The 27225-nt window shown below is 43.7% G+C and overlaps 1 protein-coding gene across 4 annotated transcripts in view; it reads right to left on the bottom strand.

Moving 5' to 3' along the window:
• Nucleotides 1–5389: 5389 nt before the first annotated feature.
• Nucleotides 5390–27225, bottom strand: part of FBXO8 (F-box protein 8) — a 131256-nt gene continuing 109420 nt past the window's right edge. For all 4 annotated transcript variants that reach the window (XM_063920641.1, XM_063920642.1, XM_063920644.1 and 1 more), the window contains exons 3-6: nucleotides 22120–22246; nucleotides 19993–20111; nucleotides 16765–16961; nucleotides 5390–6014 (exon numbers count right to left, since the gene is read on the bottom strand). In XM_063920641.1, the coding sequence (XP_063776711.1) occupies nucleotides 5827–6014; nucleotides 16765–16961; nucleotides 19993–20111; nucleotides 22120–22246 (631 nt within the window). In that variant the 3' untranslated portion in view covers nucleotides 5390–5826. The remainder of the gene's footprint in view (nucleotides 6015–16764; nucleotides 16962–19992; nucleotides 20112–22119; nucleotides 22247–27225) is intronic.

The following is a 27225-nucleotide window of genomic DNA, read 5'->3' on the forward strand; positions in this document are numbered from 1 at the left end:
GTCATTAAACTAAGATGCCCCTCCCCCCAATATAAATAAAAAGTAATGTTAATACTTGTGTGTATCAAAGTAACTTAAGAGTATCTAGGATTCTTTATATGTATGGTTCCAAATGTCATTAAGCAACTCAGGAGACCACCGGTCACAATACCGGCACCTACATCCCGCCCACCCACAATCCCGACAGTCGGCATGCCGACTAAGAGGTCCACAACACCCAAAGAGTGGGAATAGAACCTCTGGTGTGCGCAGCAAGCCACCGAGCCCATAGTGTGGTGAGCCCAGCGAGCCTGCAAGGGGCTTTGTTGTGCTCACCCCCCGCTGGGCATCTCAATGCCAGGATGCCGGTGTCTGTAGGTGACCGGCGGTCAAGCAATACACACCCCTGCTCAACTGTGTACCAGCTACAAGCAGTGTGTGTTTTTCTGGGAGATCTAGGTATTCTGCATTGCAGTAGTCAGAGTGTGAGGACACAAATGCATGGATGAGTGTATTTAGATCTCAGAGTCCACAGATTAAGAGTCAGCTCCCCACGTAACTTCTCTATTGCTTCCAGTTCATTGATTACATCACTCTCATTTCTTCCACATCTAGCGCCAACATATGAGCATGCCATCTATTTAGGATTGCAGATAAAGGCTACACGAGCCCAGACTACAGGCACAGACATTACCGCCTTAACAGCATTGTTGGCCCTGGACAAAGCAATGCTCTGGGGTCCCTATCCACCCATTCACGGGAACCAATAAAAAATGTTTTCAATAATATGCCCCTCCTGCGATCCCACACCATCTCTCACTACATGCTTCCGTACAGTGAATGGCTATCAGCACTCTGTTGATAGAGCTCCAGCCATCCACCATTCTGACAGCCATTCAATGTCTGGCTGAAGGATGGGAGGCAGGTACAGAATGCTGCATCACCGCTATGATTGTGTGACCACCCCTGCTCAGAGGCTCCTAGAATTGTTGGGCCCTGGACAGCTGTCCAGTGTGCCTATACATTAGGATGGCGCTGGGCACATGAATGGTGATCATCATCTAACAGACCTGCTGCATCAAATTACTATGCTCTAAGAGCTATTTTGAATGACTTGTTGTTCCTTAGACCCATAGATGATATTTTAATATAGCCTTTAAGTATCCAATTGTCTAATCAAAGGTTATTGCACACTTCCAGTATATCTTTCTGTATCTGTGTTATTATTGCAAATGCTGATACATTTTATGCCAAATCCTCATACCTGCTGTTACAATATTGCTATTTTAGCACTCTACTTTATTTGTACTGGCAGCTTCTATTGTGGTTTAAGTATTTTTAATAATGATTGACACCTGATGAATTGATGTAATTAAGGTGTATTCTACTTATGTGAGTTTATAGTAAAATAAATAACACAGCGCTTACTATCAATTAAAACAGACAGGTGTAAATGTAAAAGCAATTAATGAAAAGTTTTATAAAAATATGCACTTTTAAAAAGGGAGAAACCTCTACCTCAAATTAATAACAATCAATCAGTTGATTATTATTTAGGAGTTTATAAAAAGAGTCCTTGATAAATGTGGGATTAAGGACAAGTCACCATTTAATCCAGTGGTAGGTGGACTTTTAGTGCAAATAGCCTTTCGCTGTAGGGACTGTAACTTCCATATAATTACCAGTCCTGGAGTGTCAATAATGAATGCCCATAGGTGATGGTCTAGTTGGCAGTGGCTCCAGCACACAATAGTAGGGTTTCTGATGGATACTCCTTTTATAACAGCAAACACCAAGGCTCCGGTATAATCCGTCCACGTTTTTTACCTTTGAAAAAGCTGTCCTGTGTGATAGTGAAACGTGTAAGGAGTACAACTGGGACCTGTGGACAATCACCTACATCCAGATTCTTTGGACCATGGACGGATTATACCGAAGCCTTGGTGTTTGCTGTTATAAAAGGAGTATCCATCAGAAACCCTACTATTGTGTGCTGGAGCCACTGCCAACTAGACCATCACCTATGGGCATTCATTATTGACACTCCAGGATTGGTAATTATATGGAAGTTACAGTCCCTACAGCGAAAGGCTATTTGCACTAAAAGTCCACCTACCACTGGATTAAATGGTGACTTGTCCTTAGTCCCACATTCATCAAGGACTCTTTTTATAAGCTCCTAAATAATATTCAACTGATTGATTGTTATTAATCTGAGGTAGAGGTTTCTCCCTTTTTAAAAGTGCATATTTTTATGAAATTTTTCATTAATTGCTTTTACATTTACACCTGTCTTTTTTAATTGATAGTAAGCGCGGTGTTATTTCTATTACTATTTGTTGTTTGGGTCGACTAATCAATTTTATCAGCTGCTTAGAAAAACCAGCTCGGACTAAGCGCGTGGCTATTTTGCTTCTAGGAGCAAAATATCTATTCCTACAAAAGGTATGCGAGTTTATTCTTGTATACATTTTTATATTTTTTGCTTTTTACAATGTTATCATTAAAACAATTAACTAGATAATCTTTTGCAAGGTTTCCGGGTATGTGACACCAGCACCAAACAAAATTGCTTTGGTCTTTAGATAAAAAGTCACAAGCATGCAACTGGCGAAGGACGCAGACACAGACAAGGCTGCATGTGAATCAGAACCAGGGCCCTCATTCCGAGTTGTTCGCTCGGAGTTTTTCATCGCATCGCAGTGAGAATTCTCTTAGTGCGCATGCGCAATGTTCGCACTGCGACTGCGCCAAGTAACTTTACTATGAAGAAAGTAAGTTTACTCACGGCATTTTCATCGCTCCGACGTTCGCATTGTGATTGACAGGAAATGGGTGTTACTGGGCGGATGCACGGCGTTTTAGGGGCGTGTGGCTGGAAACGCTACCGTTTCCGGAAAAAACGCAGGAGTGGCCGGAGAAACGGTGGGAGTGCCTGGGCGAACGCTGGGTGTGTTTATGACGTCAGCCAGGAACGAAAAGCACTGAACTGATCGCACAGGCAGAGTAAGTCTGAAGCTACTCAGAAACTGCTAACTCGTTTGTAATCGCAATATTGCGCGTACGTCGGTCGCAATTTTAAGAAGCTAAGATTCACTCCCAGTAGGCGGCGGCTTAGCGTGTGTAACTCTGCTACATTCGCCTTGCGAGCGAACAACTCGGAATGAGGGCCCAGGCCTGAAGTGTCTCCACAGAATGCATTGCAGTTGTTTTAGTGCTGTTATTTTGTCTTATGTCGTTTGTATTCTTTCCAGGTTGTCTTTTCTTGATTCTTCTGGTGTCTCCTGTATTTGGTTGTTTCCTTATTTTCATAATTTTATTCCTTGTCGCGCTCTTTTCCCGCATATTCCTGCTAATATGTCCTGTCCCAAAAGGTTTGCACCACTCTTGCCAGCTGGCAGTGGATTCTAGGCCTCTCACTTCCCCCACCACATGACCTGTAAATGGCAGGCATTGCTTCAAGTGGGCGGTGCCTTGGCGGTCACCTTTTGCCCTTGCTCCAGAGGACTATGAGTATACAACTGTCATGGCTGGTCCTTTTCTTTTGGGCGATTATGAATCAGCCGAGGACCACAGTGCAGTTTCCGACTCCATTTTCAGCAGCAATTCTTCCGGGCAGGCTTAGGAAAATATTGTGTTAGTTGACTCAGCAACAAGCGAAACATCAGACATCTAAAGGGTCCTCCAAAGGTATAGAAACGACAAAGGTGGGGGGAGGGTATATGATTTACTGCACTAATATTGAATGTTTTAATTATGTGGACAGCGCTGTCTGTTTGCAGATACTGATGAGGTCAACTGAAGTAAGACTTGTAGGCTTCAAGGGCAGCAGATACTAAGGATTAGGAATTCTATAGAAGTTAATTGAATTGGCTATTAAGAATGTTTGTTTTCACATTACTTGTATTTATGGCCGAGTGTACAACTCAGTATACTGGAATACACGGTTATAGCCTGTTCATCAAGGCAAAAGGGATGACTTAGTGTCACTAAGACGAGTTTAGAACAGCGGTTCTCAAACTTTGTCCTCAGGACCCCACACAGTTCACCCGGCAGGTGCTCAGGTGTATTCATTACTCACTGACACATTTTAAAACATCCAAAGGTGGAGCTTATTTCACTTGTGATTCTGTGAGGAGACCTGGGAAACATGAACTGTTTGGGGTCCTAAGGACAGAGAGTTTGAGAACCTGTGATATAGAAAAAAAGGTTTTGAAGTTTTGGTTTCAAGGACTTTGGTTGGAAATAAATCTGCATCAGTCTTCCACTGGATGTTAAACATGATAGCAAAAGTTTACACTGAGCCAGCTTTTAGGCATCTTGCCTGGCCCTTATATACATTGATTTCTGTATTGATACAACCACCTCTATTCATTTACATATTCTTTTAGTGTCTTTGCTTGCGATTGTTTAACTCACAGGTTCTCAAACTCGGTCCTCAGGACCCCACACAGTGCATGTTTTGCAGGTCTCCTCACAGATCACAAGTGAAATAATTAGCTCCACCTGTGGATCTTTTAAAATGTGTCAGTGAGTAATTAATACACATGTGCACTTGCTGGGTTACCTGCAAAACATGCACTGTGTGGGGTCCTGAGGACCGAGTTTGAGAACCACTGGTTTAACTCATCACTTATTATATCCAGTGACTTGTATTCCCCACACTGAAAAAATAAATGGTGACAGGTGCTTTAAAATTATATTTTCTGGTTGATTTAGCCAACGCGACACCATTTTAGAAAATCACAATCAATTACACTTCCCCTCTCTTACTTCCTCCGGTTAATTGTTATTTCAGCCTGCAAATTAGTTTTAGCTATCATGCAAGTCTTCCACCATCGCCTTTCATGACTGCAATTCCCTTCTCCTTCAGATCACCAATACGGAAGGATGCTCACAGGCACACATTACAAAGAGACCAACATTTGCTGCCAGAGTTTGAAAAGCAACACTGGTCCTTGGTCATCTCCATGGATGAGTTAATTTCCGAGGTGTTACAACTGAGAAACGACCAATTATCTGCATTTATAGTCCGATCAGAGACATCTAACCCAATAAGGACATACTGTAGTGTGTGGCTACTTTTATGAATAGCAGGGGGATTAATTTGTGCAAGTTCCAGAACATCCATTGTGCATAAGTATTGGCCAAGGTGGCGAGAAAGATCATCTTTCCACATAAAAAAAAACAGAGGTGAAAGTTTGTTGTACGCTCTTAACATATGATCATATACTATCCCAATTTCATGCAAGTATATTTCTTTTACCAATAGATTGATATTTGCAATTTTATGCAAATCGTGGCACTATACATATATCACAGTACATTATTATGTCCTGGAATATATGTTCTCGCTTCTCTTTTACTATTAAAAATCATTCAAACTACAAAAATCAGGAGGCACAGAAACTTTAGTTAAAATACTTTACATATTTAATATTTATATTATAAATCTCTTTAGTTTAGTATGTACAAATTACAAGATATTTTAAAAAAAACAAAATAATGCATTGGTAAACGCTTTTAAAATACAAAATGTAGTGTTTATATCCAACACCCTGAAGAAGGCCTACATTGTAAGGTCAGTTTAACAGTCATAAATGGCTAAATCAGTCTAATGGCACGGCTTTGTGCAAACATGATACGCAAAACTATTAACCAAATAATAATTCTGCAAGAAATGTCACTTTCGAAGGTAGATTTCTAAGAAAAGACAGAACACACCATTAGATTGTAGGCAGAGGTTAGCATGACCAGCACTATCTTAACCCCCTTATTTGCCAACTGGGACAATGTTGTAGGGAGATGTAGTAGTAGATACTAATGTAAAACACAGAGACTGCGCTTCTAGACAGCAACATGGCCGACAAGATAAATGTTGTCATAAAGATGGCCTACAAATTCTTCACTAATATTCTGAGCAGCACGACGTGTGTTTCTGATAAACTCTCTCTTTGACATTTTGTTCTTCACATGAGGACTGGCGAGGTCGATGGAAAGCAGAATCAAAGAATAGCACAGGACATACACGGCATCTAAACAAAAACATAAAAGAAAAAAACAACTAACATTAATTTAAAAAACAAAACAAAAAAAGAACATTGTACAAAAAAAAAAAGCTTGAACAATGCAGGTCATAAATAATGTGACTGACAACATATATTTTAAATATTAACAATTTGAAGTGTTTTGTTAATTACAAAATCCATATGCACTTGCATTATCATTACGATTGTGTGTATTCAAACAACGGGCCCAACCACCTCATATCATTGCTGATTTCATTTTATTTTTAAATGATCAAATGCTTAATGAGAATTGCTAAATATATATATATATATATATATATATATATATTTTTTTTTTTTAACTCCCAATTAAAATACTTAAAAATGTGTTGTAATAACAAAAAAATTTGGATGTTATGTAGCGCAATGCTAATTATACTAAACTACATGCAAAGCCTTAGGTATGCTAATAATAAGAAATACAGTCGAACCTGGATAAGTGGGACCTGGATAAGTAGGAAGCATCTATTACTGGCACTAATTGTGAGGTTCTGGCATTTGCGCACCAAAAACCTCTGTTAGTAAGTCTGTCAAACCTCTTTAACCGAGACTGAGTTTTCTCGATTATTAGGAATAATCGCCTCTATAACTGAGACGATTGCTGTTAGTACCGCTATGAGTGAGATTTTTGCGGTTTATTAACCTCTATAAATCAGACGACCGCCTTTAGAACCTCTGTAACTGGGATTAGTACAGGTTTTGACAAGTCTCTATATGACACCCCACTCAAGTACCCTGTATCTGGACTTACAGGGGTATCCCCTTTACACATGACTTTCATAGAGCCACTGAGTGGGAAGAGTTTAGGACCCAGAAGCTGGCAGATGAAAGCAACATGTGCACACATCAAAGAATGAAAGTGAAACTAAAAGAGGCTGATGGAGATGGAGCTGAGAAAGCCCTCTATAAAGGAGACAAACACTTCTTGAACCTGGATAAGTGAGAAACCAGATAAGGGAGATACCTGTTTAAGTGAGACTAAATGTGCGGTCCCTTGAGATCCCACTTAACCAGGTTTGACTGTACAAGCTCATTTTAATGTTTACTTAAGCAGGGATAAGTTATTTGTTCTTTTCAATACATTTCTTATTTTGCCCCATAATCTTTAATCAAGAAGCATGCATAGAAGAGGATGTGGTTCGCTGGTCACTATACCGACGTTGGGATCCCAACCAATTAACAGCCCGGCAGTCAGCATGCCGACTGATAGGGACTATTCCCACTCTGCGAGTGTCCACGACACCCATAAAGTGGAACTAGAACCTGTGGCGAGCGCAGCAAGCCACCGATCCCGCTGCATGGCAAGTGCAGCGAGCCCGCAAGGGGCTTTATTGTGCTCGCCCCCGCTGGCAATCTAAAGCTCAGATCCCGGCGTCGTTATGGTGACCGGAACCCAACCCGATAGAAGTGTGTGAAAGATTTGCTAGTCTTCAAACAAAAAACAGGGAAACAATAGTATACGAAATTCAGCTTTTCAGACTGATCCATATTATTTAGCTCTTAGTCATGTTAGAATGCTGCGTCATTTGGCACTTATCAAAATATTGAACTCAGACCTGAGACAAACTATGTCAAAAGAGATAACAATAAAAAGGAGAATCATTTTCCAAAGACATAACCAAACTGGGAATTATAACTGCTATTATATGTTATATAACATATTAATAAAATTAATGTACACATATTTCAATTCACTGTACAAAGTTAGCATGTGTATATTCTGCAATGTACTGTATGTTGGGTATTGCATTGTGATGGCTCTAGCCTTAGCTGGTAGTATGACTTCAGCAATGGAGTGGAGGTTGGGGGTGATTAGGACAGCGGAGTCTTTATTTATTATATTGAAATGAGTCCTCATGTCTGATTACACCACTGGCGTGGCCATTTATAACTAAGAAGCAAGGTTTAGAATTGTTAATAATCTATGAATTCTGCAGGAGCGCACTTGGGAAATGGTAGAAAGAAAACATTTGGCATATAGAAAAGCGCAGCTACAAAGACAAGCAAATGTATACATGTACAGTGCCTTGCTAAAGTATTCACCCCCTTTGCATTTTTCATGTTTTATTGCTTTACAACCTGGAATTAAAATGTATTGTTTGAAGGTTTGCATCATTTCATCCACAGAACATGCCAACAACTTTGAAGATTTTTTTATTTTTTTTATTGTGAAGCAAACAACAAATAGGACAAAATAACAGAAAACTTCAGCGTGCATAACTATTCACCCCCTAAGGTCAGTACTTTGTAGAGCCACCTTTTGCGGCAATTACAGCTGCAAGTGGCTTTGGATAAGTCTCTATGAGCTTGCCACATCTTGCATCTGGAATTTTTGCCCATTCCCCAAGGCAAAACTGCGCCAGCGCCTTCATGTTGGATGGTTTCCGCTAGTGGACAGCAATCTTCAAGTCTGACCACAGATTCTCAATTGGATTAAGATCTGGGCTTTGATTAGGCCATTCCAACACATTTAAATGTTTCCCCTTAAACCACTCGAGTGTTGCTTTAGCAGTATGCTTCGGATCATTGTCCTGCTGGAAGGTGAACCTCTGCCCCAGTCTTAAATCACAGGCAGACTGAAACAGGTTTCGCTCAAGAATATCCCTGTATTTAGCACCATCCATCTTTCCCTCAACTCGAAACAGTTTCCCAGTCCCTGCTGCTGAAAAACATCCCCACAGCATGATGCTGCCACCACCATGTTTCACTGTGGGGATGGTGTTCTTGGGGTGATGGGATGTGTTGGGTTTGCGCAAGACATAGTGTTTTCCCTGATGGCCGAAAAGTTCAATTTTAGTCTCATCTGTCCAGAGCACCTTCCTCCATACATTTGGGAAGTCGTCCACATGCCTTTTGGCAAACTCAAAATGTGCCTTTTTATTTTTAACACTAAGTAATGGCTTTTTTCTGGCCAGTCTTCAATAAAGCCCAGCTCTATGGAGTGTACGGCTTATTGTGGTCACATGCGCAGATACACCAGTCTTTGCTGTGGAACTTTGTAGCTCCTTCAGGGTTACCTTTCGTCTCTGTCCTGCCTCACTGATTAATGCCCTCCTTGCCCATTCTGTGAGTTTTGGTGGCCGGCTCTCTCTTGGCAGGTCTGTTGGGGTACCACTTTTCCTTTCCATTTGAAGATGATGGATTTAGTATCCAGACTCTAGTTCGACAGTAACTAGGTCGACATGAGTTTTTCACGTTTTGATCTTTTTCATACTTTACGATCCACGCGGACTATGATTGGGAATAGTAACCTGTGCAAGCGCAGCGGTAGCAGAGCGAGGCACCTTGCCTGAAGCATGGCGAGTGAAGCGACCCATGCGAGGGGCACGGTGCACTAATTGAGGTTCCCGGTCACTGTACAGAGAAAACGACACTTTAAAAAAAAAACCTCATGCCGACCTGTCGCCTACAGCATGTCAACCTACAGACCCTGTCGACCTAGCATTCCTGTCGACATACAGTGGTCGACCTAGTTGCTGTCGACCCTCCATACCACAACCGATGGATTTAATGGTGCTCCGGGGGATCATCAAAGATTTGGATTTTTTCTTTTTATAACCCAACCCTGACTTGTACTTCTCAACAACTTCGTCCCTGACTTGTTTGGAGAGCTCCTTGGTCTTCATGGTGTGATGACTCTTGCTTAGTGGTGTTGCAGCCTCTGGGAGCTTTCAGAAAAGTTGTGTTTATACTGACAGGTCATGTGACACTTCGATTGCACACAGGTGGACTTCATTTCACTAATTATGTGACTTCTGAAGGTGATTGGTTGCACCAGAACTTTGGAGAGACTTCACAGCAAAGGGGGTGAATACATATGCACATGCCAATTTTCAAATTTTTATTTATAAAAATTATTCTTTATATAAATTTTTCTGATTTCACTTCACCAACTTAAGACTATTTTGTGCAGATCCATAACATAAAATTCAGATAAAAAATAAATAAAAAAAATTAAATTACAGGTTGTAGTGTAACAAAATATGTAAAAAGTCAAGAGGGGTGAATACTTTAGCAAGGCACTGTACACTGAGCAACACAGAAGACATCTCCAACAATAACTGTATGCAGAGCACAAACTGTTGCAGCACAGTCTGGTAGTACCAGGAACACTGCGGCTTAGACAGAAGTCCTAAAAACTCAAATATACACAACAGAGATAGGATAGCTTCAACACATGAATAAATGGGTGCCAAATTTGGCACAGTAACAGATGATCTTTGGAATGTGCTTGTCTCTATTTTACAACTAATATTTTATACATTTGACATTTTGCCTACCCCATCTGTTTTCACTTGTATTCAAATGTAACTAGGTCTCTACCTTCACCCACAGCTGCTGTAACACAATGACCCCCAATTCAACCAATAGCTTTATTTTCTAAAGTTTCTTGAAATCTAAAATAAACTTAATTTATTGTAAGGGAAAATAGAGAAGTCTGCAGTTAAAACTTTATATTTGTTGTTACACACTAGCAATAAATTTTATTCAAGGAATTAAATACTCTTTCATTTTATTGTAGTTGAACCTAGTCTCATGACTAGAAAAAAATAGGAATTTAATACCTACCGGGAATTCCTTTTCTACTAGTCCGTAATGTGGATACTGGGGTCTTGTACTTTAGTTCCATGGGGTATAGATCGGGTCCACTGGAGCCTTGGCACTTTAAAACTTTTAGTGTGTGTATGTGTGTGTGCTGGCTCCTCCCCTCTATGCCCCTCCAACCAGACTCAGTCTAGGAAAACTCTGCCCGAGGAGACGGACATAATCTGAGAGAAGAATAATACAACAGCAGTGTGGCAACAAGCCAACACACAACCAGAAACTAAAGGAGGGCGCTAACCAGAACAGCGGATAGTAACCCAACCAAACCCCCGATAGCACAGCTATCCCAACATAATGGGACCGCAAAGCCGGTTCAACCCAATACTTACACAGGTAAGCAGGAACGAAGCACTGAGGCGGGCGCCCAGAATCCATACGGACTAGGAGAAAAGGAATTACCGGTAGGTATTAAATTCCTATTTTTTCTTACGTCCTAGTGGATACTGGGGTCTTGTACTTTAGTACCATGGGAAAGTCCCAAAGCTCCAAAACGGGTGGGAGAGTGCTAAGACCCCTGCAAAACCACCTGACCAAACTGAAGGTCATCCTTGGCCAAGGTATCGAACCTACAGAATTTGACAAACGTGTTCGAACCAGACCAAGTTGCAGCTCGGCACAATTGTAGGGCCAAAACACCCCGGGCAGCCGCCCAGGAAGAGCCCACAGACCTCGTCGAGTGGTCTTGAATAGACATCGGCAAAGTATAGGCCTGTTGAATGGTCAACCGATGCCAACGAGCAATAGATTGGTCGGCCAGCTTCTGAGCAATCTTAGAGGCATCATAAAAGGACAAACAGCGAGTCAGATTTCCGATGATGGGCCGTCCTTTTGACATACATCTTCAGAGCCCTGATCAAATCCAAGGACTCAGGAACAACGGAAGTATCAGACCACACTGGAACCACAACAGGCTAATTTACATGAAAAGCTGACACCACCTTAGGCAAAAACTGAGGATGGGTCCTAAGTTCTGCCCTGTCTTCATGAAAAATCAAGTAAGGGCTCTTACAAGATAAGGCCCCTAATTCAGAGACACGCCGGGCAGACGCCAAGGCCAACAACATCACCGTTTTCCAGGTGACAAACTTTAACTCCACCCTATTTAAGGGTTCAAACCAATCCGATTAGAGAAAGGACAGAACCACATTGAGGTCCCACGGAGCCGTGGGAGGCACAAAAGGTGATTGTATATGAAGAACACCCTTGAGGAAAGTCTGTACTTCAGATAACACGGCAAGTTATTTCTGGAAGAAAATAGAGAGCGCAGACATCTGGAATTTGATGGAGCCTAAACATAGGCCCATATCCACTCCCACTTGCAGGAAAAGTAGAAAATGACCGATTCTAAACTCCATAAGAGACACCTTTCTAATTTCACACCAGGAAACATACTTTTTCCAGATACGATGATAGTGCTTCGACGTAACCATCTTCCTGGCCTGGACCATGGTGGAAATAAACCTGGGGGGGGGGGGGGGGGGGGGGAAGAGACCTTTTCTTGCTAGAATCTCCCTGTCAACTTCCAAGCAGTCATGCGTAGCCGCTGTAAGTCTGGAAAAACGAACGGACCTTGCTGAAGATCTTCTAGGGATCCTCCAGAGACATGGTCAGGAGGTCAGAGTATCACGGCTGCCGAGGCCAATCCGGGGCAATTAGGATTGCTTCAGTGTTTTCCCTTCTTAGTCTTTTGAGAACCCTTGGGATTAGCAGAAGCGGAGGGAACAGTTACACAAACTGGTACAGCCATGGTATCGTCAGCGCGTCCACTGCTACAGCCTGTGAATCCCTTGTTCTGGAACAGTAACGGCACAGCTTCTTGTTGAGACGAGAAGCCATCAGATCTATCTGCGGACAGCCCCACCGGTGAAGTAACTGTTAAAACACCTGGGGATATAGGCCCCATTCCCACGGATGGAGGTTGTGCCTGCTGAGGAAGTCTGCTTCCCAGTTGTCCACTCCTGGAATGAATATGGCCGAGATGGCCCTTGCGTTGGCCTCCACCCAGAGGAGGATTTTTGACACCTCTCGCATCGCCGCTCTGCTTCTTGTTCCCCCTTGTCGGTGTATATACGCCACCGTCGTGGCCTTGTCCAATTGAACCTGGATTGCCTGACCCTTCAGGAGAGGGGAGGCTTGTAGAAGAGCATTGTAAAACACCCTGAGTTCCAGGATGTTTATCGGTAAAGACAATTCCTGGACTGACCATAACCCTTGGAACCGGGCCCCTTGGGTCACCACTCCCCAAACCCAGAGGCTGGCATCCATTGTCTGTAGAATCCACGAATGGATTTTGAAACTTCTACCATCTACCAGGTGAGGAATCTGAAGCCACCATGATAGAGAAGTCCGGGCTTTTGGAGACAGGGTCCCTTCCTGATGCATGTGCAGGTGAGACCCCGACCATTTGTCCAGCAGATCCAGTTGAAACGGCCGGGCATGAAACCTGCCTTATTGGATTGCTTCGTAAGCAGCCTCCATCTTGCCCAGTAATTTAATGCAAAGATGTATAGACACCTTGCGAGGACTGAGCACTGAGCGGACCGTAGCCTGGATAGTCAAAGCCTTGTCTATCGGGAGAAACACCTTTTAAGATACTGTCCACTATCACTCCAAGGAACTGAAGAGGTTGGGTCGGTTCCAGGCGAGATTTCTTGAAATTGAGGATCCACCCATGATCCGTGAGTAGGCGGGTAGTCAGATCGATGCTGTGTAGCAGACGTTTCCTGGACACAGCCTTTATGAGGAGATCGTCCAAGTAGGGGACTATGTTCACTCCCATACTGCGCAGTTGTAGCATAATTTCTGCCATGACCTTCGTGAAGACCCTCGGAGCTGTGGATAATCTGAAAGGTAAGGCCTGAAACTGGAAATGGTTGTCCAATATGGCAAACCTTAGGTAAGCCTGATGAGGGGGCCACATAGGAATGTGAATGTAAGCATTCTTGACATCCAGAGACACCAGGAACTCCCCCTCCACCAGAGTGGACACCACCGCCCTCAGAGACTCCATCTTGAATTTGAACACCCACAGATACGGGTTGAGAGACTTCAGACTCAAGTCTTTTTGTCGTTCTTAAACCAGACGGTTCGGTGCACCCCATCTTGAGTAAAAACCCCTGGTGCATAGCAGAGGGGGTACAGGAACCACCACCCCTGTCTGCAAAAGTTTTTGAATAGCCTCTTGCAAGGTAATTTTTGCTGCAGGTAAAGCTGGTAAGCCAGACTTGAAAAACCTGTGAGGAGGGAGCATTTGGCATTCCAGCCGGCATCCATGGGAAATGAGGTCCCTCACCCAAGGATCCCGACAGGATTCCGCCCACATGTGGGCAAAATGTTGAAGGCGAGCACCTACCTGAAAGTCGCCTTGCTGCTGGGGCCGTCACGCGGAGAGTTTGGCGGCAGGGGATATGGCGGTCTGGTCCAGGGAGACGGCAGGAGCAGGTTTACGGGACTTACCACGAGAACCTTTGGAGGTGGTGGAGCCCCCATGGCCCCTGCCTCTGAACCTTGCCACACAAAAGGACTGCAAGGAAGGCCCAGTGTAAGAACGTCTAGCAGGTGCCGCAGCAGACGGCAGGTAGGTAGGCTTACTCGCCGTTGCTTGGGAGATCCACTTATTCAATTCGTCTCCAAACAAGGCATCACCTGTAAAGGGAAGATTTTCAACACCCTTCTTGGAATCATCGTCCGCCGTCCATTGATGTAACCATAGAGCTATGCACGCTGAGACCGCCATACAAGTAGTGTGGCCATTTATTTTACATAACTCCTTTATAGCCTCACTCATAAAATTTGCAACATCTTGTATGTGTTGCAGCAGTGTCACTACCTCATCTCGGGGGAGAGAGTCTAAACCATCAATAATGGTATCAGACCACTTCACCACCACCCAGGAGATCCACCCACAAACAATTGTAGAGCGTTGTGCTGCTCCAGCTGCCGTATATATTGCCTTGAGCGTTGTCTCAATTTTACGGTCAGCTGGCTCCTTTAGGGATACCGCCCCAGGAACCGGCAGCACCAATGTTATTGACAGTCTGGATACCGAGGTATCGACAGACGGTCGGTTTTCCCATACCTTCCTATCATCCTCGGGAAGTGGGAAGGTAGATAAAAACCCCTGAGGAATCTTACATTTTTTTCAGGATTTAAACAAGCTTCCTTGGCTAGGGAGTTTAACTCCTTAAACACCGGAAAGGTAGCTGAACTCTTGGGTCTAACATTAAAATATATCTCCTCTTCCGGTTCCGCCTCCAGAATGTGAAGGACCTCCCTTATAGCAAAAATGAGGGCCTCCGCCCCAGGGGACAGAAAACTGTCCTCGTCCATATCATCATCATCATCATCCACATCTGGCTGATCAGAATCAGTATCAAGGATTCTGTAGCAAGGAGTGTTTGTGTGAAGCCACTAGAGGGGGTTGTGAAGCCTTCTTGGAATCTGTTGCCCTAGCCACACAAATCTATGGAGTGTTTTAACACCTGCTTTTCTCTCTTAGCTGCTGCTAGCTCAGTATTTACATTGTGAATCATGCTTTTAAAGCTATCCAACCAGTCAGGTGCCTGTGAGCTGGTTCCCTGAGGAGACCAGGAACATTGCCCACACATGATAGACCCAGCAGAAGACGGGGTAAAATTACAAGCAGCACACATAACTAAGTTCTCAGACATGATACAGTACAAAAAAAAAAAAACAGCTAAATACCCCACACAGACCCAAGAAAGCCCTTTGGAGTGACACAGAGGAGCGGACCCAGCACACAAAACACAGCAGCACAAAGCGTGTATGTAGTGTATATAATAACAGTGCAGCGGCTCTACCGCTCACTCCCTGGCTATGACCCCCTGGTACCAGTTCCGACAGCCTGTTAAAGCGTGGGTCCTGGAGAAGCAGTGTGCCTGCAGCCTTGATGATCCGCAGCAGCAAAGAAATGGCGCCTTCCTGCCGCTGGTCCCTCTCCGGGAAGCCTTGCCCCTCACAATGGCGCACAGTCCCTTTCAATTTTATACCGGCAAAAGGTATAAAACACTATTTCTGTACTGTATACTGTAAGCTTGCCCTATAGATTGTAAGCTTGCGAGCAGGGCCTTCCTACCTCTATGTCTGTCTGTTTTTACCCAGTTTTGTTCTATTACTGTTGTTCTAATTGTAAAGCGCAACGGAATATGCTGCGCTATATAAGAAACTGTTAATAAATAAATAATAATAATAATAATAATAATAATAATACAGTGCACACAAAGCCTTACAGACTGTGAGCACTGCGGGGCTAGCAGCCCTGAGCCAGTTTGTCCGCGTTGGGCACCGCAGCTCCGGGCCCACGACCTGTTGCCATTCCACACCGGGTACCCGCTAACTGGGACCCCGGTGTAACACTCACCGCACCAGCATCTTCGGCATCTGTTAGACGGTGGCGGCTAGCTGCCGGCGTGGGCACACATACTAACGATGTGTGATGAGTACCTCGGTGTCCTGTCAGCTGGGATTAAAAACCATTAACCCTCAGGAGGTTGGTTTGGTCCCCCCTCTAAGTCCAACGAAGCAGGTAGTCTGTCTGCCAAGCAGAGCTACCTGAAAATAATAAACTACATTTAAAGTAAAGAAAAAATCTCTGGCGCTCCAGAGAAGAAGTGCACCATGCTTCTCGGGCACATTTTTGTAAACGGAGTCTGGTAAGAGAGGCATAGAGGGGAGGAGCCAGCACACACATACACTAAAAGTTTTAAAGTGCCAAGGCTTCAGTGGACCCGATCCATACCCCATGGTACTAAAGTACAAGACCCCAGTATCCACTAGGACGCAAGAGAAAAAAAAAAAGTAATTCAAATAAATATATATATATATATATATATATACACATACATATACACACACACACACACACACATATATATATATATTTATATATATATACACACACACACACACAGAAGGTCCACAGGTCAGAAAATGTCAGAATTGTTGACATACTGTACTATTTGAAAGCTTAATTCCCCTTATACACATATGGGCGTTAGTATAAATTACGTTCCTTCTTTCCATTAAGTGTAACACCAAAGACTGCATTATGGTCTCCAAGGTTATAATCCCCAACACTTGGCATTTTCCTTACCAGGGCTAAGACCAAGGTCTCGTGCCAGTGCAGGGTTACAAGCACAAAATCGGTGAGAGAATTTAGTAATGAGTGTTTCGAGGTATTCACCGCGTTCTTCTGGTGCGTGTATATGTCGGAAAAATTCTCTCAGTGCATTTGGTAGAAACTGATTACTGAAGTTGTGCAATGTCACTAGATCGTCCAATACATCTCGCCTAAAAAAAATTAAAAAAATTAAATAGTTGATTGTGTTTTTTGATTATAAAACCAAAAATGTTAAGAGAAAGAATATACACTATAGCTACTTTAGTAAAATAGAGAACATGCAAGTCCAAAACATTTTCTCACCAAGTAACAGGACAATACAGTATTTATTTTGCATATAAATAATTGTAAATCCTAACCATACATTGCATCTATGCTCAAGATATGTAACTATGGGTCAAATACCCTAAACTGTTCCATAGTTATTGCAAAAGGAAGATCATTAAACTTTTTGGATGTGCAAAGTTTTTTAGTAGGAACTGATGTGCTCTCTTCTTTTAATACATAAACCTGGCTGCAAAAGGTGGTGTCCCGCTGGACCTGGGGTGGCCAACCAGTCAGAGGCAAAGAGCCCAAAAATATCTGTAGTAAAGCTTAAGAGCCAATATAATGCGCTCGTGGAAAAATGGGGCGTGGTCTAACTGGCACAAGGCCAAGCTCCATTTATGTGCGCCCACCTTCAGTATTGAGGACTGTAGGAGTACGACCATGTGTCACACCCCCGTTTTTAGTCACACTGGGGGCGAGAAACACTGAAACAATCCAGATCAACCATAAAATATACTGAAACAAGCCATTCTCCCCCTTCATGCTGCGTCCCTCAGCCCGCTTCCCCTTCGCTCTGCACCCCTCAGCCCGCTCCCCCTTCGCTCTGTGCCTCTCAGCCCGCTCCCCCTTCGCTCTGCGCCTCTCAGCCCACACCCACGCCCCCCCTCCTTCACTGTGTCTCTCAGCATCCTTCCACTCCCCCACCCCCCCCTCCTCCGGTCACCGGTAACTAGCCGCCCTCACCTGTATAACTGTGAGCTGGCAGACAGTGACTGAGACCAGACAGGTCTGGGTGGAGACTGTCAGCAGTGGACGGCTGCGGGAGCCACATCAGGCTGAAGAAAGAGCCAAACGCGGCTCAAGAACCGCGGGCTGGCCGTTTGGGTATTCCTTGTGCTTTACTCTCCAGCACGCTTTCACAGTTGCTTATGACATAGCTCTTCATTATAAAAAACTCAGATACCACGTAAAATTGAAAAGGTCATGCGAGTAATTGTATACTTTTAAAATATCTAAAATAATCTCTAAACATACAGATCTGTCCTCATAGACTGTAGCTCTAGTTGTGGCACATAGCCGCTGTCTGTGCACTAGGTCCCGGACAATTCGGCGGTGCACCTTTCTTTGCGTGAAAAGTGCTTCTTAGTCACACAAATAACACATATGAGAGACAAAACTACTTTGATTTACTGCACTGATCAATTTGATGTGTGACATTTGCATATCTGTGTGCAAATGAGTCTGAATCTATATACAAAGTGCTACAATGCAGAGGCTGTGGCTTTTTCTCACACAAAGTTCCGATGTGCATCATATGAAAAATTTTAAGAAAACGATGGTACGCTTCACCTCTAAGGGCAGCTACATTTGGGAGAAAATATATAGAATTTACTAAATCATATTTTTTTCATATGCATTGTACATGGAGTTTTCCCCATAGGAAATGAGGGTCACCCACCACGTCTCTCCCCATCTTGTGAACATTTAGCCAACATTATGGTTCAGCATTAGTTCACCTTTACAGTATAGTGCAAAGCTAGATTCTACACACAGATTTTCAAAATAAAATCTGCACTTATTTTTAATTTCTACATGTTTAAATGAAACGCATAAAGTATAGGAGTAATGGTAGCCCAAAAAGGAATACCATTTTGAAATCCAGAAACTTTACGGATATAACGGGGTGACCCCTGTGTTTATTGATGCCAGGGTGGGTGGCCGGGCGAGCTGGCCATTATTTCATGCTTTCAAACAAGGGTGCCCCCGGGGGGAAAGTGACAGGATGAGGGAGACTGTACACTTTTAGTGCCCTCCCCCATCTGCTCTCTACTGGTATTTTTCTGATGCAGGTTTATATTCTAACTCAAGAGTTTTGCAAACTCCACATTTTCAGTTCAGATTTTAAGGATATCTATACTGATCACATGTGACTTAAATAGTATCCCAGTCAATCTGAATTACCATTTGGAATGAAGCAAGGATATCCTAAAAACATGGACCGCAATGGCAGTTTTAGTTCTAACTACTAAGTGCAGCATCCTTTGAAAGAGAGCAAAATCCTCTTTAAAATAAGGTATCCTAGAATGTATTGAAGAGAGGATGGGGAAAATATTGCTAATATACCTGGACTTAAGGCCCATACACACTTGACGATAAAATGAACGACGTCGTTCATTTCAGCCCTCATCAACGACGTCGCTCATTATATCGTCAAGTGTGTATGCATCCGACGACCACCGATGCGCGGCCCCGCGGGACGTTAACGACCCTCGCTTATCTGTGGAGCATGTATGCTCAATTTCCACTATGGTCGTTACCGACCAGAGACGTCGTTGAATGTGTATGGTGTGAAAGACCAACGACCAACGACCAAGCCACTGTTCACCAGCCCTGTTCCCAGCTCATTATTTTAATAAACTGTTCAGCTTGGATGCTTCAACGATGAATGGTCTATGGTCTTTGGCCTTTGGTCTTTCGTCTTTGGTCGTTGGTAGTGTGTATGCTCATGTCGTTTGCTCAGCTGTTCAAGGGAAGTTCAAGGGAAGTCGTTAACGACGGTCGTTAACGATGTGTGCATCGTCAAGTGTGTATGGGCCTTAAAGTTCTGGAGTGCAAGGGTGTTCTCTGATGACACAAGAAAATAACTTCTCATGGTTCACACATTAATGCTTTCTTTAACTATTTCCTGGCTTTAAAAAATGTCTGCGGTGTTTCATGTGAAAGGACATCGTTTTACGGCTTTACTGTTCCTCCAGCATATACTGGGTCTAAGAGACAGCAACTAAGATGCGTCCCACTCATCATTAGCAGTTAAGGAGTTAAAGAAACACTGGACACGAAATGTAATCTATTTTAAACAAAAGTTCACTACTAAAAAGAACTACTTAGAACAAAGGAAACCAAATACTAAGAACACTTAGAGACTGCACTTACCTTTCATCAAGATATATCCTCAGGTTTTTCCAGTTGAGCGTTCTGGTATAAAAGATAAACTTTGCTATTTCTTTTGGTGAGTCGTCTAGTATACCCCTGGATAAAAAATATTCAATTCCCTGAAATAAAAAAAAAATAAAAAAAATAAAAAAAAGAAGACCACAGAAATTTGTCATAAAAAGGTTTCTTACACTTCATTTACAAAAACGTTTTTCTGTTCTATAGCTGTGTAATCAGCTGTATTAATGGGATGCGGTCAGGATCCCAGCGTTCGGAAATCCCGACACTGACTGTAATAATGACCCCCGGGTCATGGATTACAATACCGGCGCTGGTATCCCAACCAAGGAATTGTTATGGTTAGGTTGCAGGGAGGCGGGGTTAGGGTTAGGCAACAGCACAGAGGTTTAGGGTTAGGCTGCGCGTGGGGGAGGGTAAGGTTTAGGCTGCGGGGAGGGAGGGTAAGGGGATTACGTACCTTTCTACGAGTGATGTTTATACACCAAGTACAAGATACATACACACAAACACACACACATATATATCTATATATATGTCTAGATATATGTCTAGATATATCTATATCAGTTGTCATGGAAGGACTGTTGTTATAAAAGAACCATTTTGGTTGTTTCCTGGCCAAGCAAACACATTATACTTTGCTTATCCATGTATATAGGTGACATCATCAGGTGATGAACAAGAAGATCATACAGGTGCAGTACATTGGATTTAAATAATAATAATAAATAATATTTATATAGAGCTCTTTCTCCAGTAGGATTCAAGACGCTTAACAGATACATAGCATAATATAGTACAGAAAACAATGAACTACAGAACAGCTTTTCATAAAATACAGAAGCATGTAGATACTAAAGGGACATTATGGAAATGCCTGAGTAAACAGGAAAGTCTTGAGTCTACTTTTGAAGTATTCTACAGTTGGGGCCTCTCGCACTGTGCGGGGAAGTGAGTTCCATAGAGACGGAGCTGCATGACTAAAAGCTCGACCACCAGATGAATTACGGGAGATTCTAGGTACTGCTAAAAGTCCTTCATCTACAGATCGCAGTAATCGAGTGGGACAGTAAGGAATCAGAAGCTGCTTTAGGTACCTTGGGCCCTGGTCATGTAGTGCTTTGAAACTAAGTGGGACATGTACTAAGCAGTGATACAAGTGGAGAAGTGAGCCAGTGGAGAAGTTGACCATGGCAACCAATCAGCATTGACGTAACATTTAAAATTTGCATACTATAAAAGTATACAGAGCAACTGATTGGTTGCCATGGTCAACTTCTCCACTGGCTCACTTCTCCACTTTTATCACTGCTTAGTACATGTCCCCCTCAGTAAGCCAATCTTGAAGATGATTCGCCATCTTACAGGCAGCCAGTGAAGGGAGTAGAGGATGGGCGTTATGTGGCTAGAACGGGGCTGGTTGGTTAACATTCTGGCAGCTGTGTTTTGTACCAAATGAACACTGCTCTCCAGCATTGGTCTGGTAGACTTATTTCCGGCTGCAAACAATGCTATATCTATCACGGTCGGATATCCAGTTGCCAAATAACCACTAACTGCCTGTGTGTGCAGTCACCTTGCAAACAAACTAAACATGCGCATGGTGAAATTGTAAAGAGGATCCCATCAGCCCATGTGCCAGAATCTGACTGTGTATGACCAGCTTTGAATTATTTTCTTACTGTGATGCAAATGGGAGGCCACATAGCATTACAAGAAGCAAACCCAAGTTTATGATCACACATATGCAAAAGCTTCAGATGAGACTGCGTTTGTCTTGATGCAAGAAAACTGCATTACAGAAAGAAGAAATAACTTTCACTTCTGTAATACAGACCATTGCTACTGGAAATTTGAACAATACGATGGGACAGATGTATTAAGCCTGGAGAAGTGATAAAGCAGTGATAAGTGCAAGGTGTTAAGTCAGCTCCAAACTGTCAATTTACATATTCCAGCTGATTGGCTGGTGCGTTATTACCTTGCACATATCACTGCTTTATCACTTCTCCAGGCTTAATACATCTGCACCAATGTTCTGCATTTTGGTGCTGCTATGTAACACGTGCAAAAAAAATTCCTGAAATAAAAGAATCCTTCTCTTACCTCATGTGGGTTAGCATTAAAGGTTAGACTTCCTTCATCAAGGCGCATGTAGAGATTTCTATAAGAAAATCCTGGCGGGTGCCTTTTGTTGTATATGGAACAATGTCCCCAAGTAGTTCTGCATAATCTAAACATAAGGAAAGATAGCATATTGTTAGGCACAGTTTTCTCATGTTAAAAATACACCCTCTTTCATATAAGAGACATATGGGCATGTAAAAATAAAATAAGCTCCTATATAAATGTATTCACAACTGTCTATAGTGACGAAGTGTACTTTTGCCATATTTAGTTAAAATCATGTATTTCTGTATTTAGCAATTATTAGATATACCTGTACTTAAGATTTTCTGCACTGATGAGCTTAAACTGGGACCTTTTCAAGATGCTCCTTAATAGGTTTAAATTGCGAATACCAATTTACTACGTATACTGCTTCTATAGATGTTGACAGACGTGCTCAAACATAATTTCATGAAAGTCTTCCTTGTATACTTTTAGATTACATTATTAACTAAAGGTTTGGTGAATCTAATTTCAAAATAAATGGAAACGGTCCAGAATTGCAGGCAATTACTAAAAAGCCCCATAGATCAAAGTCAACAAGATAATGAAATACAGTACTTAAATACTGCAACAGGAAATGAAGATACAACACTGCCAAAAACAAACATAATACAAAATCAAACACATCACACACACCAGGGAATAGGGATTCTAGTGGCTGTTCCAGTCTAACTTTATAATGGGAAGTGTGTCAAAACAGATGTTCAAACATGGAACATGAGGTTATTTGGATTAATAATAATTTGGATTTACCCATACATGAACGGTGAACAGAAATTGGATGTTTTCTGTAACAGTGGTATTAAAACGCCTTACAAAAGTAAAGTTAAATAAAACTTTTTTTTCTCTAAGCACTTTCACAGTACTCATTTAGTGATTTTTGCTGCTTTATGAAGTTCACGATAAATGTAATGGCACAAACTTAAATCAAAAAGTTGAATTGTAATATGTACACAGTAGAGGTATGCAATGGAAACACTTCCATTCCATCGCAGCTGATCGAACTGAAGATTTAGGGCAGAATTCAATTTGTCGTGTAGATTACCGTGGGCAAATTGATCCCCCAGAGTTATCGGGGATTGTTTTTCACCTGCCTCAGAAGGTCGAAAAAGATCCCTGATAAGTTGCGGGTTAACAGGTGCCACGACCCTGTTAACGCACGAATCCGTGAACTTTTCAGTTAATGAGTGCTAACACGGCTATTAGGAAAAATCAGGAGTACAACTGAATAGCCCCGGGTGTTAAAGCCAGAGGCTACCTCCCATTTTGGGATCAGTACTAAATCCCGCTGGATGGGATCCCGGCGGTCGAAATACCGACGCCGGAATCCCGACCACACAATCCCGACAGGGGTGGCGAGCGGAACGCAGCCCCTTGCGGGCTCGCTTTGCTCGCCATGCTGCCTCGCCACGCTGCGGGCACGGTGCTTTGCTACGCTCGACACACTATTATATTCTCCCTCTATGGGTGTTGTGGACACCCACGGAGGGAGAATATGTCGGGATTGTGCTGGTCGGGATTCCGGCGTCGGTATTTCGACCGCGGGATCCCGTCCAGCGGGATCTTGACCGCCTCCCCCCATTTTACCCACGGGTAATTGCATTGCCCCTTAGGCTGCTTGCAAATGGGTGTTCAAATAAAATGTTAAAATAGGATTTTAATACCTACCGGTATATCCTTTTCTCTTAGTCTGTAGAGGATGCTGGGGTCACTTCAAGAACCATGGGGTATAGACGGGATCCGCAGGAGACATGGGCACTTTAAGACTTTCAAATGGTGTGACCTGGCTCCTCCCTCTATGCCCCTCCTCCAGACTCCAGTTTAAGGAACTGTGCACAGGGAGACGTACATTTCGAGGAAAGGATTTATTATTAAACCACGGTGAGCATCTTACCAGCTCACACCTCAAGTATGCCGCAGAACGTGGCATTCAACAGAACACAAGCCAACGGCAAGAACAATTGCAGCACCTGGCTGACAAGAAACGTAACACAACATGTGTGTAACCACAAATAATCACTGCAGATATAGTACGCACTGGGACGGGCGCCCAGCATCCTCTACGGACTAAGAGAAAAGGATTTACTGGTAGGTATTAAAATCCTATTTTCTCATACGTCCTAGAGGATGCTGGGGTCACTTCAAGAACCATGGTGTTATACCAAAGCTCTAGAATGGGCGGGAGAGTGCGGACGACTCTGCAGTACCGAATGACCAAACGTGAGGTCAACCTCGGCCAAGGTATTAAAACTGTAAGACATAGCCCAATTTTTTGCTAAATAGCTGCTCGGCAAAGTTGCACTGCCGAGACTCCCCGGTCAACCGCCCCGGACGAGCCCACCTCTCTAGTAGAATGGGCCCCTACCTATTTCGGTAACGGCAATCCTGCCGTGAGATGAGCATGCTGAATCGTACCACAGATCCAACGCACAACGGTCTGCTTGGAAGCAGGACACCCAATCTTGCTGACAGCAAACAGGACAAACAGAGACTGTGTTCCTAAACGGAGCCGTCCTGGCGCCATACGTTTTTAAAAACTATGACCACATGCAGAGACTTCGATTCAGCGAAGGCGTCCATAGCCACAGGCACCACCGTAGGTTGGTATATGTGGAAAGAAGAAACCACCTTCGGTAGAAATTATTGACAAGTTTCCAACTCTGCTCTATCTTCATGGAAGATCAAATAAAGCCTCTTGTGAGGCCAGACCGCTAACTTAGACACTCGCCTTGTGTATGCCAAGGCCAACCTGACGACCACTCTACCAGTGAGGAGTTTCACCCCGCCTTACGTAAAAGTTCGAACCAATGTAACTGAAGGAACTGCAACACCCCATTAAGATCCCCTGGTGCCACTGGGGCACAAAAGGAGGTTGGTGTTATGATTCCCGTACTCCAGACCAGAGGAGATCTTATGGCAGAGGTCTGGGTACTGGAAAGATATGCTGGTTACGGGAGCAGGAAAGCCTAGTAACCCCTGGCGCCCTAACTCCGTTGTCTCGCCCGTGTTGTCAGAAATCCCCTGCGAGACTATGGTTGCTTGAGCCCATGGCAGCCGCGTTCGAAGGGCGGATTATGTCTGCCCAACCCCGATGCCCCCTCAGGTCTTAATGGGAGACAAAGGGAAATCCGAGACAGGGTGATAACAAGGGGCCCTCTGACTAAGCAACCAGGCCAGGGGTTACAAGCTATCTAACTTAACCAAAAGTATGTGCGGACAAACCGCCAGGGAAAAGGACAACCAAAAGATCCCCTGATCCGTTACTCCTATCCAGCACCGCTGGATACCAGAGTGGATCTGTGGGAGCGGAATCCTCCGCAAAAACTCCGGAACACAAAGAAACTAAATAATAAATAGTAAGCGGTCAGGCCGCAACACACGGCTACGCCGTGACTCACGAACACCACAGGATGTTAAAAGGTGCTCGGTCGGACTCCAGGAATAGATGACAAATTCCGAGTACTGGATCACTGAGGACAGGAACAACCGGATTGAGCAGGACTGGAAACTCTCTGTAACAGACTCAGCAAACAGGAAGCTATCACCGGCGTCTGTAAGAAGTCCTGAGAGTGCCTTTATTTGGGAACCCTCCAATCAGGATCCAGACAGGGTAATAAACATCATGCCGTGCAGCTGCATGCTGCACGGCCAGGATACAAATGAACTCATTATCTAGACCTAGCAACGGGGAACGCGGTCCGACAGTGGCGTCCCCGTTGCTATGGTCTGAGCGGCTCCGTGCGCCCGGCGTCTAGCGTTGCTAGGGAGCCGGCGGCTGTGTGCCTGCGGCGTCCCTAGTTGCTAGGCGCCGGGCCGCACTGACGGGCGGACCCTCGGCGCCTAACAGTTGGATGTGCAACACTCCCTTCACGACAGTCTGAACTTCTGAAAGGGAGTCCAATTGATTCTGAAAGAAAACCGATAAGGCCAATTTTGATTGCTGAAACTCTACCGTAGGCGTCTTCTTGGATTCACACCAAGAAACTTATTTTCCCCAAAACGGTAGTAATGTGTAGCCGTTACCCCCTTTTCTAATCCGAATAAGTGTGGGAACTACTTCCGTGGGAATACCCTTACGGACTAAGATCTGGTGCTCAACCGCCATGTCGTCAAACGCAGTCGCGGTAAGTCCTAATACACGCATGGCCCCTGCCGCCACAGGTCCTCGCGCAAAGGAAAAGGCCAGGGATCTCTTAGGAGTAATTCCTGAGATCTGGATACCAAGCTCTCCTTGGCCAGTCTGGGACCATGAGACTCGCCTGAATTTCCTTTTTATGAACCCATAACTTTTGGAATGAGAGAAAATGTAGGGAATATATATATATATATATATATATATATATATATATATATATATATATATATATATATATATATATATATATATACATACACACACACATATATATATATACACACACACACACACACACACACACACACACACATACATACATACATATACACCGACTGAAAACACCCACGGTGTCACCAGTGCCTTCACTGTTCCTGTTTGAGGTCCCTTGACCTGGAACTCTTGAAGAAATCCCAATGACATGTCTTCGAAGACTACTTGGAAAAGGTCTCACCTCTCCTGGAAGGAGATCATCTGCTGAGGAAGTCGGCTTCCCAGTCGTCCACTCCTGGAATGAACATTACTGACAAAACGCTTGTATGTTTTTCTGCCCAGCGGAAAATCCTTGTGGCTTCTGCCATTGCTGTTCTGTTTTTCGTTGTAGAAAATCGCTGTAAACGGCCCATAATTCTAGACCGTTAATGTGATGATCAGTTTCCTAACTTGACCATCTTCCTTGGAAGTTTTCCTCTTCAGTGACTGCCTCACAGCCTCGGAGGCTTGCATCCGTGGTCACTAGGATCCAGTCCTGGTTCCCGACCCTACGCCCCTCTAGGAGGGGAGAACTGCACAGCCACCACAGGAGTGAGATTCTGGTCTTGGAAGACAGGATTATCCTCCGGTGTAAGTGTAGGTGGGAACCGGACCCCTTCTCCAACAGGTCCCTCTGGAACACCCTGGCATGG

Source organism: Pseudophryne corroboree, chromosome 1, assembly GCF_028390025.1.
Source record: "Pseudophryne corroboree isolate aPseCor3 chromosome 1, aPseCor3.hap2, whole genome shotgun sequence".
NCBI classification, from domain to species: domain Eukaryota; kingdom Metazoa; phylum Chordata; class Amphibia; order Anura; family Myobatrachidae; genus Pseudophryne; species Pseudophryne corroboree.